The 19824-nt window shown below is 43.5% G+C and overlaps 1 protein-coding gene across 4 annotated transcripts in view; it reads left to right on the top strand.

The window, feature by feature from the left end:
- LOC137527743 (beta-1,3-galactosyl-O-glycosyl-glycoprotein beta-1,6-N-acetylglucosaminyltransferase 4-like) overlaps positions 1-16425 on the top strand; it is a 51794-nt gene extending 35369 nt beyond the window's left edge. For all 4 annotated transcript variants that reach the window (XM_068248596.1, XM_068248605.1, XM_068248616.1 and 1 more), the window contains exons 2-3: positions 3007-3066; positions 12684-16425. In XM_068248596.1, coding sequence (XP_068104697.1) covers positions 12685-13998 — 1314 coding nt within the window. In that variant the 5' untranslated portion in view covers positions 3007-3066; position 12684 and the 3' untranslated portion in view covers positions 13999-16425. The remainder of the gene's footprint in view (positions 1-3006; positions 3067-12683) is intronic.
- The last annotated feature ends 3399 nt before the right edge of the window (positions 16426-19824 follow it).

The raw sequence follows: 19824 nt of genomic DNA, 5'->3' as shown, positions 1-19824 counted from the left end.
GCTGACAGTCCACACAAACCAGTCACAATATGTCAGGCCTTGGAACTAAAAGTATGGGGGTGTAACAGCAGCCAGATGTCTCCGTCAAGCTTGGCAATTTATTATAATTAAAAATAACAGTATCCTGTTTGTATTTTTAATTACTCTTCTGTGAACGACACGTACTAATATATATACTCTGCACTCCAATATGAATGCATCCCTGTTATGTTGCCCATACACAGTACAATAAAAACTTTTGATTTTCCTATTTACTAGACCAAAACAATCAAAGAGAAGCTTTTTTTTTTTTTTTTTAACAAGAAAAATTAACGATTTTTTTTTTTTTTTTGAAAGATCTGATCGGACACGTTGGAAAAATCTTTATATTCAATCTAACGTAATAATTGAATAAAATTATCTAATCGGAAAAAATTGTACCATGTATGGGCACCATTTTACATAGACAGTAATAAAAACACTCATATCATTAAAATGAATGATCTTGGTCTACAAACAACTTCAGTGTGTTGAACCAGTTCACTGCAAACAGCGTTTTCTCTGCCAATCTAGTCCCTACATTAAAAAAAAGCAGACAAACTAACTGCATAGGAAGCAGATATAGTTTTATTTATTTGGTCACAGATCTTTCGCACCTGCCTGAATTTATTAAAAGGATAACTGAAGCGAGAGGAGGTATGGAAGCTGCCATATGTATTTGCTTTTAAGCAATACCAGTTACATGGCTGTCCTGTTGATCCTCTGCCCTTTAAAAAGACTCTGTACCAAAAAAAAAAAGTGCCCCTTGGGGGGATTGGGGGTGGATGGGGAGGGGGGTACTTGCCTCGGGAGAGTGAGGCCTCTGGATCCTATCGAGGTTTCCCGCATTGTCCTCCGTCCCACAGTGGTCTCGCTGGGTGGAGCTGTGCTTTTCAGCGCAGGACAGGAAGATTTGGGCACAGCCGGCGCCACCATAGACTGTAATTACGGCTATAGCGGCGCTCAGTGAGTAATGGCGGTGCCGTTAGAAGACGAAGCTGAAGTTGCTTTTAAAACACAATAATTCGGCCTCCAGCAATATCTGGAAGCCGAATGATATTCCACAAACTACACAATACCACATGGTCTACTAATCACACTACAATTTATGAATCTGCATAACAAAACATCCCACACAATCCCCCGTAAAACCGTGAGCCTTCAAGGTGTATAACAGCCTAACCAACACAGCCGGCTGTGTCACACACGCTACGCATGCATACTCTGCATACACACTAATGTCCTAAACTCCCGGGAGTATCTCTCCTATTATATGGCATCAAAAAGTGTGTTAACAGAGCACTCGGGTCCAGGAAGTGTGGATAACACAGTCCATGTTTAATAAATCCTGTCAAGAGTTAACCGCTCCAAAGATAAACATCCGTCCATGCTGAATTATTGCTCTGACAGTTCATACTGTGCAAATAGACAGATTGCTATATGGGGGGAGTGGAGACTAGCATGCAGTATAGAGCGATGCCCAGAGGGCTCTCACCACCTCTTTACGGCTGTTTCCCCGACACACGTTGCCATACAAACAGAGTCTGCGTTGTCCTGGTTCCTTGCGCAGCGTAGCGGGTGACGTCACCCTCCGGCTCACTTCCATTACTAGTATTGCCCGCCCCAAGGGCTTCGTCAGACGGTCATGTGAGCGGCACCATCTTCCTACTTTTCAAAGACCTCCTCCTTTAACCATTTGCATATCTCCGCCTCCTCTCTCAGTGATTGGCCACATCATCTTACACACAACTTTGACACATAGTTATACTGCTGGGTACCTTCATTCTTATTGTAAAGAGCTTTCTATTGACCTCACCCACTATACAGTTCATCAGATCAGGATGACACTCATAGACACGGTGGGATCTTCGTGGTTCCTCCATTTATACGCACGGCCTCTTAAAGGGACCCTTGCAGCCCACATCACTCATTCTTTTCACCCACAAACATCTCTCATATCTCTAAATAGGTAGAAAAGGTGATAGTGGCAGCTCAGAATGTAAGCCCTTAGGGATTACCGTACCTAATCTAAAAATCCAGTTTGACTCAATCTGGCATAATCTTCTATCCAAGGCACAGTAGCGCCTGCAATATTTACCTTCCCCAGTTCCAGCGCAGGCGCAGTAGCAGCTTTCAGCTCAGCATCAGGCGGAAATGGCTGTATTTCCACCTGATCCCAAGACGAGAGCCGCTACTGCGCTGGAGTTGAAGAGGTAAATATTTACATGGCCGCCGTTCGGAGGGGCAGAGCAAGAACACCGTGGGACGGAGGAGGATGGGGGAAGCCTCGATAGAATCCATAGGCTCCCCCCTCCCGAGGTAAGTACCTTCCAAGGGCACTTTTCTATGCTACAGGCTTTCTTTAATACTTTTAGCCATATACCTTGAACAAGCATGCAGCAGATCAGGTGGTTCTGACATTGGCCTCAATTCACTAAGCTTATCTCCTGTCTTTAATAACGTTTCAAGAGTTGTTACCATGGTGATAAGGCATGTAGTATTCAGGAAACATTTTACCTCAGGCAAACCTAAAGTTAACACTTCTGCCTTTTAAGTTAACTCTTCAATCCTTAAAATAACTCCAGAGTTAAAGACAGGCTGTTAATTAACTGTGTGTGAAAATAACCACAGAGGAGGTAAATTAACTACAGAGGAGGTAACGTAAGGAATGAAGAGATAAGATAACTCTATCACTGTGTGGAGGTAAGTTTTTCTCTCGCCTTATCTCCAGCATGATCTTAGTGAATTGAGGCCATTGTCCGATCTGACAAGATTAGCTGCATGCTGGATCGCCGCCTCATCTACACATGTAGATGAGGCTTAAAATCTTTAAGAGCAGTTCCATTTGTGTACGCGCTTCTTTGAATGGGTAAAATATTGAAAGAAACAGTCATGATGTATTGCTGACACTGCCCACAGTCAGTTTTGCTGAACAGTTTTTCTGAATTCTTTAACTACATTCAAGCGTTATCTCTTTGTCTATTTCAGGGGGCTGCCATGCCATCTCCAGGACCTCTTTCCTGTCAGCTGCCCTTCCTGAGGAACTGAGTAAGTAGATGGTGGTATTTTATTGGCAAATGTCATTCTATTTTGAAAATTAAACAAAAGTTTGCCTTCTTAAAGCAGAAGTTATTTGTGATTATTGTGGTTGGAGTGAGTTTATGATCCCACAATGCATCACTGCTGAATATGCAAATCATCCTTTGTTGTCCCTGTAAGCTAACCACGCCTCCAGAACTGCTGGAATGCAATGATGTGTCAGCTTGTTAATTGTACAGAGCCACAATAATCCAACATGCATACAGACTGTTTCGGATTGGTTGATCCTCATCAGTGCATGACATAGATTAATGTTGCTCAATGGGGTAGGACTTTAAAGAGACTCCGTAACAAAAATTGCATCCTGTTTTTTCTCATAATACAAGTTCCAAAAGCTATTCTAATGTGTTCTGGCTTACTGCAGCACTTTCTACTATCACAGTCTCTGTAATAAATCAATGTATCTTTCCCCTGTCAGACTTGTCGGCCTGTGTCTGGAAGGCTGCCAAGTTCTTCAGTGTTGTGGTTCTGCTATGAACTCCCCCTTCCAGGCCCCTCTATGCACACTGCCTGTGTGTTATTTAGGATTAGAGCAGCTTCTCTCTTCTCTCTTATCTTTTACAAGCTGGATAAATCGTCCTCTGAGCTGGCTGGGCTTTCACATACTGAGGAATTACAGACAAGGGCAAAGCTGTTTGCAGGAAGAAACGAGCAGCCTGAAACTTCAGTGCATGAGAACTGCAGGGGAAAAGAAACACACAAATTATCTCTTGAGATTCAAAAGGAAGGGTGTATACAGCCTGCTTGTGTATGGATGTATTTTCTATGTGTGGACAAACTGTACATCAACATACTTCCTGTTTTGGTGGCCATTTTGTTTGTTTATAAACAAACTTTTTAAAACTGTTTTTAAAGAGACTCTGAAGCGAGAATAAATCTCGCTTCAGAGCTCATAAATAGCAGGGGCACGTGTGCCCCTGCTAAAACGCCGCTATCCCGCGGCTAAACGGGGGTCCCTTCACCCCCAACCCACCCCCCGCAAAAGTGTGTCGTGAAAAAGTCGCTGGCTGTCTCTTCCTGGAGGCAGGGCTAACGGCTGCAGCCCTGCCTCCAGTCGTGTCTGTCAGCGGCGCATCGCCGCCTCTCCCCCACCCCTCTCAGTGAAGGAAGACTGAGAGGGGCGGGGGAGAGGCGGAGATACGCGCTGACAGACGCGCGTGGGGCAGGGCTGCGGCGGTTAGCCCTGCCCCAACCAGGAAGCGCTCCCCCGGTGTATCGAGGGGGATTTGGGGGTGAAGGGACCACCGTTAAGCCGCGCTATAGCTGCGTTTTAGCAGGGGCACACATGCCCCTGCTATTTATGAGGTCTGAAGCGAGATTTATTCTCGCTTCAGACTCTCTTTAACCACTTTTAATGCGGCGAGGAGCGGCAAAATTGTGACAGAGGGTAATAGGAGATGTCCCTGAACGCACTGGTATGTTTACTTTTGTGCGATTTTAACAATACAGATTCTCTTTAAACACCCAGAGACTACTTACTGAAAATGAGCAATAGAAGAGTCATAAGTACAAATCATGTAGTTAAACCCCCAATCGTTTATAGCAATTTCCCTGTGGTGACTGCCATGGTCTAGAGCCTAGGTTCTCAACATGCGGTACGCGTACCCCAGGGGGTACTTCTGATGGGTCCAGGGGGTACTCGGGCTTGATATACTTAACCAAGAATTACAAATTTAGAGATTTAGAAAATTATAATTCTTATTTAAACAACACCAAATTAGTATTTTAGCTAATTAAAAGCAATAATAAATGCTTGTGCATTGTTTAGAACCAATTATCATGTACTACGATTAAATATATATTTGTCAAGGGGTACTTGTGATCATGTTTACTATGCTAGGGGGTACTCGATGCGTACAGGGTTTTAAAAGGGGTACACACTAATAAAATGTTGAGAAACCCTGGTCTAGAGGTCCATCCGCAAAGAATGATGCAACGAGTCTGGAAAATATTACGCCTTCCATAACTCTGCAGAACCAGGGCTCCTCCACTTACAAGTGTGGCTACAACACCTTCTCTAGAGGGGTGTCTCCTTCAGTTAAAGAAGAGCGCACAAAATGTTGCTGCCGCAAAGTTCCTGGCCCTTTGTCGCAGCATAGTGCTTTTCAGTGATCTTCACAGTAAACAAGTAGACCTTTAGAATGCAGAATGAGAACATCAATGGTGATAAAAAGGGAGCAAGTCTGCTGTTTTATGTAACATAATGAAAGAAACCACCTGCAGATACAAAGCCCAGGCTATTACTTTTAAAATCTCCATATTGCTTCTCTGGGTGCCCCCACCCATACAGCATTCCCTGGCGTCTAATACCCCCCCTCGCTCCCCTCTACAGCATACCTGTTGTACAGTGGTCGCCCCTCCCCTATATAGTTCCCTGGTGTCTAGTGCCCCCCCATCCTCTATTGTGTATTACCTCATCTAGTGGCCCACATCCAGGGCTGTGGAGTCGGTACAAAAAAATCTTCCAACTCCGACTCCTCAGTTTATGAAACCACGACTCCAACTCCGGGTACCCAAAATGGCTCCGACTCCTCGACTCCGACTCCTTAGTCTAATACTTAACAGGGCTGTGGATTTTGTACAAAAATCATCCGACTCCGACTCCTCAGTTTATGAAATCAACGACTCCGTCTTCGGGTGCCCAAAATTGCCCCGACTCCACAACCCTGCCCACATCCCTCATATAAACACACCTGGTGTCCAGTGGTCCCACCTTCCTCTCCCGTACCTGGTGTCTAGTGATTAGCAAGCAAGACTCGGTTCTGTTTTTTTTTTTCTTTTTTTTTTTTGTTTGTTTTGTTGTTTTGTCTTTTTATTTTTCTATGTTCTACTATTTTTCTATTTATCATTGATCCTACACCTACAATGAATTATCTTATACGTTTATTTTCAATTCAGGTTTGCTTTAACATTATGGCTTTGGAAATAATAATATTGCTTTTAAAAAAAGGGTGTCAGAGCTACTTGTTTACAAAGGTGGTAATTATAAATACAACAAATAACGTTTGTAAAGCGCTTTTCTCCCATAGGACTCAAAGTGCAGAAGGATGGCTCAGAGCATACAAGACTTTAAATTGGCTGCTAAAGGGTTGAAGCACTAAGCCAAAGCTGCTCATATAGGAGGGGCTTCGGCTTTATGCGCAAGCAAGGCTGTACCCGCACACAGTGTTGAGCGCAGACACAAGAACATACCCCACAAGCTCTTATCTGATACGTTCCAGGGCTCTGTGCACAGCAGCAGTGGGACCCAAGAGGATGTGCGAAGCCTCTTCAGTATCTTCATGCTGGGTGCACACCTAGCAGAGCGTGAGAGGTCGTGTTTTCTGATATGTGTGGGGTTTTCTTGTGTGCTTTTTTTTGTGCGTTTGCTTTTTTTCCGCATATGCGTTTTTCTAGCATTTTGCGTGCATTTTTACGCATTTGTGGTTCGCATATACAAAACGCTTATGCGTTTTGTATGCATATTCAATGCGTTTTTACATTGCGTTTTCTACAAATCACTTGGAAGACAACAGGAAGCAGAAATGCATCACAAAACAATAAAAAAAAATGCATTGAAAAGCGTATACAAAACGCAATACATTGGGTTCCCATTGACTTTTATTATGTGCGTTTGTAATGCGTTTTTGAATATAATGCAAAAAAAAAAAGCGTTTTGAAAAACGCACGCATACAACACACATATGCGTTTTTTTCATGTGGCCCATAGACTTCCATTAGCGGCAAAAACGCAGTGTTTTATGCAACACTTGTGTTTCTGCTAAGTGTGCTTCTAGCTAAAGACCTTCTCGGTATCTTTTATTTTGTTATACCACCTGGCTCTTAGCCTATGGAAGTCTCTCCTCCTGAATGATAGGTGGCCAGTGTGTGCATAATGGCTAGTGCCGCAGAGAGGCTGGCTTCTGCTACACATTGCACTTCAGCCACAACTTTCATTATCTTCCAGACACGTTCCGACAGCTCTGTTATATGAGCTGCCAGGGAAAAGCTGCCAACTCAAAAAGGTACCAGCTGGTGTCTCCTGGGCAGCTATGAATTAAATTCCTACATAGTAATTGTTTTCAGTGGCCTCTCAAAGGAATAATTTATAATCCTATAATTGATTGTGTTCCTTCTGATCTCTAGGTAATGACGTGGGGGAATGGCAGCTCCAGGCTAACATTGAAATGAGGATCTGTTTCGTTTTTCCTCTAGTCACGCTGAATGCAACGACTGCTTTGCTAGAATAATAAGGGCTCCATTATGTCTGCTATTGCAGAAGTAGAAAGAGAGATGGCCGAGAATTATTGTGGGAGAGTGGAAAAAAACCCCCACGGATAATAGGCAGCCTATAATTAGTGAAGTCACAGATAATAAAAGATAAAGCTTAAAGAGAATCTGTCCTGTCTGATTTGTGCAATAAAAAACATACCAATCAAGTCACTGGGATCTCCTGGATCCCTCTTAGCCGTTTCTGCCACTCCCTGCCGCGATTCTGGTTTTTATGGCCAGTTTTAGGCAGTGTTTACAAACAAACATGGGCGCTAACCAGAAAGTGATGTGTGTGTGTGTGTGTGTGTGTGTGTGTATAATAATAGATATATATATATATATATATATATATATATATATATATATATATATATATATATATATATATATATATATATATATATATATATATATATATATATATATATATATATATATATATATATTATATATTACAGACCAAAAGTTTGGCCACACCTTCTCATTCAATGAGTTTTCTCTATTTTCATGACTATGAACATTGTAGATTCACACTGACAGCATCCAAACTAAGGATTCACACGTGTGGAAGTATAGTACATAACCAAAAAGTGTGAAACAACTGAAAATATGTCCCGGATGAACTTATCCTCCGCAGCAGAGGTGACTCTTGGTCTTTTCCTGAGGCGGTCCGCATGTGAGCCAGTTTCTTTGTAGCGTTTGATGGTTTTTGAGACTGCACTTGGGGACACTTTCAAAGTTTTTTTCCCAATTTTTCGGACTGACTGACCTTCATTTCTTAAAGTAATGATGGCCACTCGTTTCTCTTTACTTAGCTGCTTTTTTCTTTCCATAATACAAATTCTAACAGTCTATTCAGTAGGACTATCAGCTGTGTATCCACCTGACTTCTCCACAATGCAACTGATGGTCCCAACCCCATTTATAAGGCAAGAAATTATTAAACCTGACGGCACACCTGTAAAGTGAAAACCATTTCAGGTGACTACCTCTTGAAGCTCATCAAAGAGAATGCCAAGAGTGTGCAAAGCAGTAATCAAAGCAAAAGGTGGCTACTTTGAAGAACCTAGAATATGACATAGTTTCAGTTGTTTCACACTTTTTGGTTATGTAATATACTTCCACTTCAGGGAGAGGAAAGATTTTACAATGGGCAAACGCTGACTATATAATCTATAAATTAATACAGTAAACAATAAGCAATTTTGTTATTTTTACTGCAGTTCCTCTTTAAGCAAGACAGACCAGTGTTCTATATTCCAGCAATTAAAACATTTAATTTTAGGTTATAAAAGCCAGGACTCGCTGTCGCCTTGATCTGCAGAGGTGGATGTGTGCTTTATAAAAACACAGCACCTGCGTTGCTCAACTAGATTTAAAGGGACAGCTCAGCATTGTGCACAGAAGTACTGCGTGCAGTAGTGTTCTGCTGCATAGTGCTGACTGACCCGTCTGTGCACATCAGACGGGGCAGTCTATGTACGCTCTGTCTCTGTGTTTCATGCACTACTGGCTGGAACATGCGTATAAGGGAAGAGGCCCAGCAGGGATCAGGACTTGCTTCCAGTGTAGGGCCGAGGCTGTACAGACGTGTTCTTTTGCCACGTAAGGTGGAGGAGAGCTGTGGTAGTGGCCCACGAGGAGGGTCACAGAGTGGATGTGGTGAAAACATTGCTCTCAGCCAGTGCCTTGACAAGTTGATTAGCCAAGCACATTGCTCGCTGATGCCCCAAGTGATATTGGGTGCTGCCGTACACAAGCTAGATTCTTGACAGAGGTGGTCGCCATCAGCGGCCCTGGACTAGCTTAATGTAACATTTACAAGGCATAAGACACGTAGCTGAAATCTGCATAGCAATGCGACAGTGTGCCCAGGCCCTAACTGCATCTGTCTATCTACTGCTGCCCACCTTGCCCATTAACTTACCTGGGGCCTCTTCCAACCCCTTGAAGTCTTCCTGGTCACTCAGTCATCCTGCGCTCAGCCGTTCCTCCGTTGTCCCCCTCCAACACTGGATGCGTGGCCCTATGCCATGCGCATCCTCTATTGCACACCTGTGGCCGGGAGCGCTCTGTGCTTGCACAGTAAGCAAACATTTCTACCACGCATGCACAGAATGCTCCCATACATGTGAGTGCGATAGAAGATGCATGTGGCCAGCGCCGCGCATGCACAGTGGATGGCCAACTCATCAGTCGGACGGATTACAGAGGAGGACAGTGGAGGAACTGCTGAGAGTGGGGTGACAGCGAGGGACAAAGAAGACTTCAGGGGGATGGAAGAAACCTCAGGTAGGTAAGTGGGATTTTTTTTTTTGACCAGCTCACAGAGCTCTGCTGTCATAGAGACGACAGAGCGGGTGGGCTGAGACGACAGTTGTGAGATGTGAATAGCACTAGTGGCGATTCGTCGGTATGCGGCGGTTTTTGGTGTCAGCAGTCTCTGGTTTGCTGGTACTGAAGGTGTTAAAGAGAACCAGAGACGAAGCACCCCCATGTATTTTACCATATATATCAGTGGGAACATGACAGTAAACACCTACCCTGCTCTTTGTTTCATTCTTCTCTGCTAAATCTGCCTGCTATCAGCCCTGATAAGAATCCCTGACTGAGCATTCAGTCTAGCTTTTCCCGGAATGATTATAGCTGAGTCAGTCTTCTGTGATGTCTTTTCAAGCCCAAGTCTGCCCCCTTCTGGCTCTGCTTTCCTGCTATTTAGCCTTATAGCAGCAAAGCAGAGCCACAAGGGGGCAGGCTTGGGCTTGAAAAGACATCACAGAAGACTGACTCAGCTATAATCATTCCGGTGAAAGCTAGACTGAATGCTCAGTCGGGGATTCTTATCAGGGCTGATAACAGGCAGATTTAGCAGAGAAGAATGAAACCGAGAGCAGGGTAGGTGTTTTCTCTAAAGTTCCCACTCATATATATGGTAAAATACATGAGGGTGCTTCGTCTCTGGTTACCTTTAAATGCCTATAATTTGTGTTGTGTTTTTTTTTTTTTTTTTTTTTTTACTGTGTACACTGCTATGAAAGAGGATGGCGCTTGTCAAAAAAATTCACTTCATCACCAAAGAAGCACCAAGAGAGACTTGTTAGGTCAGGATCAAGGCGTTTTTGTTTTACACGCGTGGCTTTTCTCCCAGGCTTTACATGCACACAAGTGTTAACTTGTTGCTAGCACAAAAAGAAGAGTCTCCTCCTCCCACTCCCACCCCTTATAAAGTTCTCTTCTACTCTGGTCATAGGCGTTGTCATCTATACATCACATGTCGTTGTCTCCCATTCATCACTGATTCCTGCTACTTTCAGTTTGTCTGGGTGGGCCTGCTGTATAAGTTTCTACTTCCCAGCCAAATTATTATCAGAGTTCCATTTCTCAAGAAATCAGTTCTCCTGGGTTTCAGAATCGTCACAGGAAATACTGGTATAGACAGGTTCTGTGTCTACTTCAGAAGACCCCGCAACACCAAAAAATCTCGCCACAATGTTTTGCTCTCATTATCATAATATACTGAAAAGCTCTTAGTATATAGGATACAAAGTATATAAAGGATATAAACACAATTCAATTATAAAGGCTATATTAATTATTTCCACACGCTATATAAATAAACAATGCTAACGTCTGTCTGGCCACCCTCAGCATCCCCTGGCCAATGCTGCTCTGTACCATGTGATACAGGTTGATTTTTTTCACTAGGAGTCAATAGTATTTTTTCCCCTTGAAATGTTAACACCCTCAGTTTCTCTGTGCCTCGCCCCCACAGGAAGGAACCAGCACACTTGACCGTTCTGAGCATAGCTATTCATTTTCTATGAGAAATGGTTTTTAGCAGTCAGATCTCAGGTCAGTGTCTATCCACCTAATCTGCTTTTTTTCTGCTTGGATCTATTGAAGATGTGATCTGATGATGGGTCTTTTGGAGTGGATAAGTGGCAGAATGCTGTGTGCTCGGTGTGAGCTGATTGCTGCGTTGGCTGGAATTGCTGTGCGAGGCAGCAGACATACTGCAGCTTTCACTTCAGCACAACAGCCCATAATTTGTAGCCTCTGAATTGTTTGCCAGTGTGATAGCAATGCTTTTTTGTATTGACTCCCAGAACACCAGGAAAAAACTAATTACACCTCAATCATCGTGTCCATCTTTCTGCTGGAGGCACTTAAAAACGGAGTTATTAAATGGATTCAGACATAGAGCGCATTAATGTATTTCTGATAAAAAATACAATAAGTAGATCCGGGGAGACGGGAGAACATAAGTGCAGTATACACGTGCATTTTAACTCCTCTTTCCCTGCTGTATCTAAGAGCTAATATGATTCCTGGCATTTTACTGTGAATAGTTAAAGGGGAAATCCAATAGTTGTTTCAAAGAAATAGGCAAAAATCGCCATGAAACATAGATGGACGCTACACAAATCTCTTTACAATTTGCTGTGTAACGCCGTGGGTAAGCCAACTTTTTTTTTACACCCACAATTTGGGTGTAAAATGGGGGGGGGGGGGGGGGTTTGTCAGGTTATCTCTGGGTGATATGCTATGTGTGATGCCCCCCGAAGCGAAAGCAGAGGTACCTCTCCTCGCTTCAGCTTGCTACCTTGTCTCCGCCAGCTTCTGAAGTGATCGCTAGAGCTCCAGGCTCACTGTGGTCACATGGCAATGCGCATGAAGCCAAACAAACAAGGATGCAAGCTGGGGTGTGCCAAACAAACAAGGACTACATGCTGCAGTGTGTGCTAGGTAGATGCAGATTACCTCCCCCCCCCCCCATAGGGGTAGCCATAAATGAACCCAGGTAACACCCCCCCCCCCCCCAATTTAGGTAGCTATATATGAACCCAAGTAGCCAGACCATCCATCATGCAAAGAGCACAGTGGAGCAAAGAAGTAAGTGAGAGACGCACAGGATCTGCCTTCCTCTTTAGCCGCCTGGTATCCAACAGTAGCAGCATCAATGAAGACCTAAACCACCGGTGGTGGCTGGTCATGTGATGACTGATGCACTGAAGCCATGGAAACCAGGATGCCAATCCCGTGTATCTCACCAGGATGGTGAGTCACTCCGCTGCACTCTTTTTGTATAAGCCGCGATTCTCCCCCCAATGGCAGTGCACCCCAGACAGACAGCGATCAGCCTTGCCCGCCCCTAGAAACGGTAGTGATACATGTTTATCTAATGACATTACATGTCACACCATGTACAAATTGTATCATAATTGGCTCTGAGTTTCTGTACCAACACTGTCTTATTTCAGTGCATAGTAAAGTTTATTTCTAAATGCTTACATTTGCAATTTTTCTTTTGGCAGAATGAAGAGGTGCAGGTTCAGTACTACATTTTTTCTCCGCCAGAAGGTTGTGGTGTTGATCTGCAGCGTGTCTTTGCTGGGCATCTTTAAGTTTATGAATATCGAATTTCCAAGGCCACCAAGTTATTTTGTGGAACCAAAGGTATTCTATTCTGGTGTGACCAAAAGTAGGCAACCACATGACTCCTCCCCTGGAATTAACTGCACAGCCATCTTTGAGTTGGAACCCACAGAGATTGGGAAGAGTTTAGAACTAAGGAGGAGAAATATATTCGATCTTGATGATGTAAAGGTTTCAGCAATGACCAAAGACTGTGAGAGTTATAAGAATTTGCGACACTACCATGAAAAGCCTATCTCAAAGGAAGAAATGGACTTTCCAATTGCCTATTCCTTGGTTGTACATAAAGATGCTATAAACATTGAACGTCTCTTGCGTACAATCTACAGTCCTTCTAATGTATACTGTATACATTATGACCTTAAGTCAACTTCAGAATTCCAGAAAGCCATGTCCAATTTAGCCAGCTGCTTTCCCAATGTTTTTATTGCATCCAAACTTGAAAATGTGATTTATGCCCATGTTTCTCGGCTGCAGGCAGATCTTAATTGTTTGTCTGATTTGCTGTCCTCCCCCGTGCAGTGGAAATATGTCATTAATTTGTGTGGGCAGGACATGCCACTCAAATCGAACTATGAACTTGTCTCTGAGTTAAAAAAGCTTGATGGCAAGAACATGCTTGAGACATCAAAACCACCAGAGCAAAAGAAAGAGCGCTATACCTTTCATCATGAAATTCAATATTTTTTAGGTTCTGATTACGTCAAAATGCCCATCAAGACATCGACACAGAAGACTCCACCGCCTGCTGGTATTGAAATATATATTGGAAGTGCCTACTTTGTTTTAAGCCGTTCATTCATTCAGTACATTATTGGTAACCCGTTGGTCGCTGAATTTTTAGAGTGGAGTAAAGATACTTATTCTCCAGATGAACATTTTTGGGCCACCCTTGTTCGTGTGCCAGGTGTTCCAGGTGAGGTTCCAAGGACACAGGGTGACATCACAGACCTCGATAGCAAAACTCGTTTAGTGAAGTGGAGCTATCTTGAGGAAAGTCTTTATCCACCATGTACTGGCTCCCACATTCGCAGTGTTTGTATTTATGGGGCTGCAGAACTACGATGGCTCATTAAATCAGGACATTGGTTTGGAAACAAGTTTGATCCAAAAGTAGACCCTATTTTAATCAAATGCTTGATTGAAAAGATTGAAGAGATGCAGAAAGACTGGGTTTCTTTGTCTTGGAGATGACTGAAACTGTACTGTACAGTGGCCTTACTTCTACTTTAGGAGAACCTGTGGTCCTGTGCTTGGGAACAAAATTACTGTTTTACCAAAGTATATAATTTATTTGCAAAGTTATTTAAAAGTGAATGTTTCGAGGTTGTTCCAGAACTCATCAGTGAAGAGCATGTAATTGCCATGTAGAGGAACCTGTGGGCGTACGTATTGCTGGGACGCCAGTGAGTTGGGCGAATGACGGCTCACCCTGCTGCCACAAAACTCCCCGGCGTCATTAAATACTATTCCCCCTTCGAGTTGTCGCAACTTGGAGAGAGATGTAATTCGAATTAACCTTACGCACTCTGCAGCTGCTATGGGGCACCTGGTTTTGGCACTTGGCGGTGAGCACCTCGCGCTGAAACCACCTGTTTCGCTCAGAGGGCCTCCAAGTCACAGCATTTCGTATTTGTGGCTAGTACCAAGAACTAAGGCAACTTACAGGGCAGATGAGGCCATCTTAGATTGTAGTATGACACTGTGCTCTGTAGCTATTAAAGCCAAATTGGGAGACTGTATGTGGTTCTTATGCGTAGAAAGGCTTCCAATGACCTAATTTAACAGTAGTAACTCTGGGACTATCACATCTTAGGCTAGGCATGCACTGTACTGTTTTAGTGAACTAGACATCAAACTCCATATCAATATTGAATCTAACATCTATTAACCTCTTCTGGACGTAGGTGATTTAAATCTATGTCCTGTTTACTGCCTGTTTACCCTGCCAGGGCATAGATTTCAATTACGTGCCTCCGCGGGGTCTAGCCATTCTCGTTGCTCCTGTCCCTTTTTGGTGTTGCTGCAGCCGGTTCTGTGGCTACTGACCCTGTGATCACTGTGAGCTAATCACAGTGTAAAAATAGGAGAAGGACAACTCTGATCCTTAAAGGGCAACTGAAGCAAGAGGGATATGGAGGCTGCCATAATTATTTCATTTAAAGCAATACCAGTTGCCTGGCTACCCTGCTGATCCTCTGCCTTTAATACTTTTAGCCATAGACCCTAAACAAGCATGCAACAGATGAGGTGTTTCTGACATTATTGTCAGATCTGACAAGATTAGCTGCATGCTTCTTTCTGGTGTAATTCAGGCGCTCCTGCGGCCGAATAGACCAGCAGGGCTGCCAGGCAACTGGTATTGTCTAATAGGAAATTAATATGACAGCCTCTATATTCTCACTTCAGTTGTCCTTTAAGGTCAGAACCACCCAGTACTTAAGGGGTACAAACTAAGGCATTCACAATAATCTGCAACCAAAACATTGATCTGGAATGGCCGTTTGTGCTGCATGATGCAGTATAAAACAAGCGGCAGAATGTCTGATATTGGATAATGTATCTTCTGAAATGTTGTCTGGCATTTAATGGTGCAAGAAGGTAGACCAGGCAAACAAACAAAATCCAGCAGCTATTAATTCTTTACCATATCTAGTGCTGATTGAGCAATGTATGCCTAGGTTTACATGGGTACTTAATCGGATTATCCACCAGGGTTCAGGCCGTTTTTGAACAGCCAACATTACCCTACAACCGTTGTCTCCCAGCCTCCAACAATCATCTGGAAAAAAAATTATCGGAGTAACAAATGTTATTGTATTAAGCACTTCTAGACCTGTGGCACCCTACATCAGCAGTCATTTGTGTTTTAGATTTCCAAGGAACTGCAGTGAAAAGTATATATGCCAAAATTGGTTCTAATGCTGCCAAAATCTGGTCATCTGCTTCCGTATTTTATCAAAGCTATTCTTCCTTTCCACGCAGTGGACAATCAGAAGATGACAGCCCTAGAACTTAAAAAGGTTGGGGGGGGGGGGGGGGCAGGTGTTTTAGGAACTGAAGTACCTGGTTGGATGATAACCCATGGGTGCTGCTTTGATTAAGCTCAGACACTTCCTTTATAAAAAGAAAAAAAATGCTGTCCCGGAAAGTGATTGGTTGCCAAAGACCTCCTCCCACTCTCATCTTTGTGTGCCTTAAGAGTTGGGTTGCCTACCACAGCTGTATTTAATAGCTTTTCATTTGTTGCCAACTTTCTTTTTCTTTTATATTATGATTGCACTTGTTTCACTTCTCGTCCAGCGCATAAACTTCCTCAGCCTTTCTTGGAAATGTAGGTACGCACTGGTGCACATCCCTGACAGGTTAAGTACTGGCAAATGGGCTAAAATAATACGTCCGCTACCAAAAGATCTACAGAAAATTATAGTAATTTGGAGATTTCAAGAAGGCGTTCAATTCTTAAGCACTGAGTCTATTTTTTGTGTGCCAAGTGATAATTATAGTGTTACAAAGCACATGTTTTACTACTGAAAGTGGTTAAAATTCACTGGATGGCATTTGTTCGTATGTTTGTTTACAATGTTTTGTTGTATGTTATGATTATTATTATTTTTATAAAGATGCAATTTTGATTTTAGCATTGCTGTAACATGTACAATTGCTATAAAGTATTTTTTATAATTTTTGTTTCATTAAAACTGACCATTTCATTTCGATCTGCAGCCAGTTATGATTTTGTAGACATGTCAAATGGCTTATCCTTCCATGCAGCCATGGCAACCTTACACTGGTGGCTGGGACCAGGTCAAACCTCTGGATCATACGAGTAATACTTTAGTTCCAGCCCAAGGTCTAGAACAGGCATGGGCAAACTCGGCCCTCCAGCTGTTACGGAACTACAAGTCCCACAATGCATTTGCCTTTGAGTCATGACTGTGGCTGTCAGACTCCTGCAATGCATTGTGTGACTTGTAGTTCATTAGCAAGCTGGAGGGCCAAGTTTGCCCATGCCTGGTCTAGAATTTCACTTTGTACGAGGGCCCTAGAGGAAGTGAACCTTGAAGGAGATTCAGGCTGGGAGCACACTAGGCAGTGCAGAAAACCATTAATTTTCAACATTTGTGCTATTTGCACATTTTGAAAAAGGCACTTACTGGCATATGCGCTTTTACATGTGGCCCATAGGCGCAACGTTAGCGTTTTTGCATAGTGTGTTCCCTGCCTTAAAGGGAACCTGTACTGAGTAAAATTATTTAAAATAAACAAATGAGGTAACTTCAAATGAACATTAGTTACCTTGCCATCAGTTCCTCTAAGAAGCTCACCATTTTCTTCCAACAATGATCCCTTCCAGTTCTGACAACATTTTGTCAGAACTGAAATATATCAGTTGCTGTCAGTTATAGCTGAGTAGACAACTGATATGCCCGGTAATGTCCACGTTTCCCTATGGCTCAAGTGGACGATGTTACAGTTGAACAGTGTGCTGACCAGGAAGCTGTTATGGGGTGATGGCCATTTTCATAATGGAGGACAGAGAATTCCATTGATCACAGTGGACATACTGGGACGCAGGAGAGGAGAAAGAGATTGAAGAGTAGACTACACGGGAGGTAAGTATGACTTGTGTATGCTTATTTTGACTTTTAATTTTCAGTTCAGGTTTTCTTTAAACATTTGGTGGAGAAGGAGGGGGAGTCTCATGGCAGCCCTGAATGGGATTTCAGCCACCTTGTCTATTTTGGCATCGGTGAACTGGGGATATTCCATTAATGGAACTGTGTGTAATTATGCTGGAAGTGGAGCGATGGGCTCACCTTTCATCCGTGGCAGCACATCTTCCAGCTTTAGGGACTGTTCCTATTTGTGGCACACTACGTGTGGCCAGCGGGAGCCGATGGTCCGCTGTAGTTTGGCTGTAGCCTGGGGCAGATGCATAATCCCCATAGGCTATATGGGGGAACGCATCTGCCTGCCTTGGATTATCTCGGGCTGCACAGAAGTGGGGTCTGCTTGCTGTGACCGATCCCGCGGATCCGTTGCAGAGTGACTTAAGGTTCCCACTTGTAGCGTTTGGACATTACGTACATTTTTCTGCACTCCACGTGTCTTTGTTACAACGTGGATGTGTTGACAAAATACCTAATAACATTTGATAAAGAGCATGCACTGTGTGCGCAAGAGTGGTGCACTGTTCCCAGCATGCAGGAACTGCATTAAAGGGAGACTTAGGCCCGGTTCACATTAGCATTTGGAGCCAAAAGGATCCGGTGAGCAGATCCGGGCTCCCCTTTACCATATCCGGATGGCTCTGTCTGCGGCCCGGTTCACATTAAAAATGGAAAGGGAAAACGGATCTGATCAATGATTGATCAGATCCGTTTTCACTCAATTTTGCTGCAAATACATACCTAATCTTCTGCAGCAGCCGGCGGTAGAGGTTTCCTCTTCTTTTTCTGTGACTACACAGTGCGTCATGTGACTAGTCACATGACACAGAAGAAGACGGAAACCTCCGTCGGCTGCTACAGAAGATTAGGTATTTCTAAACCCTCCCTCACCCGCCCGGCTGCTGCACCCTCCCTCACCCTCCCGTCGCTCAGGTTCGTGTCAGCACATGCCCCCATCCCCTGTGGAACGGTCCGTTTCTTCAGTAGTGTGAAGAAACGTTCCATCTTCCATTGCCCCAATGCTGCAGCATTTTTTTGTCCAGATCCGTTTCGTTCCGCAGGGCAGAACGGTCTGGAAAATTAGGGCCTGCAGCAATTTTAGATCCGGGGACCGGAACGTATCCGTACCAACGGATGCATGTGAATGGATCCATAGGTTAACATTGTATCCTTTCACATCTGTTCCGTTTGTACAGTATACGTTTCGGTTCCGATCTGCAAAAAACGCTAATGTGAACCGGGCTTCCATATTTATTTCCTTTTTAAAGCGGACCTGAACTCAGAACATCCTTTCTGCTCTAAAAGATACTCAACAGCATAATAACCTTAAACATTTCTTTGTTACAGCTGATACAAATCCTGCAATAAATCTGTACTGTTTCTACTTCCTGATTCATGGAAGCAGACATATTGTTAACATCCTGTGCTTTCAAATGAGCTTATCTGCCATCTCTGCCATGTGATTACTTGTGATTAGACTCAGATGAGGGGGATTAGACAGGCATACAGGGTGCATTTCTCTGTTTTCCTTTTGTCCTTAGCAAGAGTTGAGGTCCACTTTAAACAATACCAGTTGCCTGGCATCCTGCTCATCTCTTTCGCTGCAGTAGTGGCTGAATCACAGACCTGAAACAAGCATGCAGCTAATCCATTCTGATTTCAGTCAGAGCACCTGATCTGCATGCTAGTTGAGGGGCTGTGGATGAAAGTATTAGAGACACAGGATCAGCAGGACAGTCAGGCAACTGGTATTATTGTAAAAGGAAAAATCCATATCCTTCTCAGTTTAGGTTCCTTTTAAGCCTTTTGGACGTAGCTGCTACGTCCAAAAGGCTGCTACCGCGCGCTCCCGCGGCTGATCGCGTGCTCCTGTGCCACTGCCCGGATATCAATGAATGGGAACGCAGTTCCCATTCAATGATCTAAGTCCCCGTTAGAAAGACCGACGGCTTCTGAGGCATATATGCTTCCTGTAAGCATATATGTTACACTAACAGGACACATAAAAAAAGACTGAGGCCATCTTGTGGCCAAATAGTAAAACTACATCTAAATTCATTTTTTTAAATAAACTGACATACAATTACAGTTAAAATTAACTGTTTACCTCCCACACTCTCTCCCCCCCCCCCCCCCCCCCCCCAAAAAAATTAAAAAAACAAACCATAAATGGTTACCCAAGGGTTTGAACTTTTTTAACTCTCTTCAGACGCTGCGGCTTTTCTGAGCTCAAAAAGTTCCTCTGCTTCAATCTTCTTTTCGAGCTCGCTCCCAGGACTTTTTGACTGTTCTTGTGTTCCATCTTGTGGCCAAATAGTAAAACTACACCCAAAACCACTTTTTGTTA

The sequence above is a fragment of the Hyperolius riggenbachi genome, chromosome 1, assembly GCF_040937935.1.
Source record: "Hyperolius riggenbachi isolate aHypRig1 chromosome 1, aHypRig1.pri, whole genome shotgun sequence".
NCBI classification, from domain to species: domain Eukaryota; kingdom Metazoa; phylum Chordata; class Amphibia; order Anura; family Hyperoliidae; genus Hyperolius; species Hyperolius riggenbachi.
The sequence above is the reverse complement of the archived record's forward strand: the minus strand, read 5'-3'. Positions and strand labels throughout refer to the sequence as shown.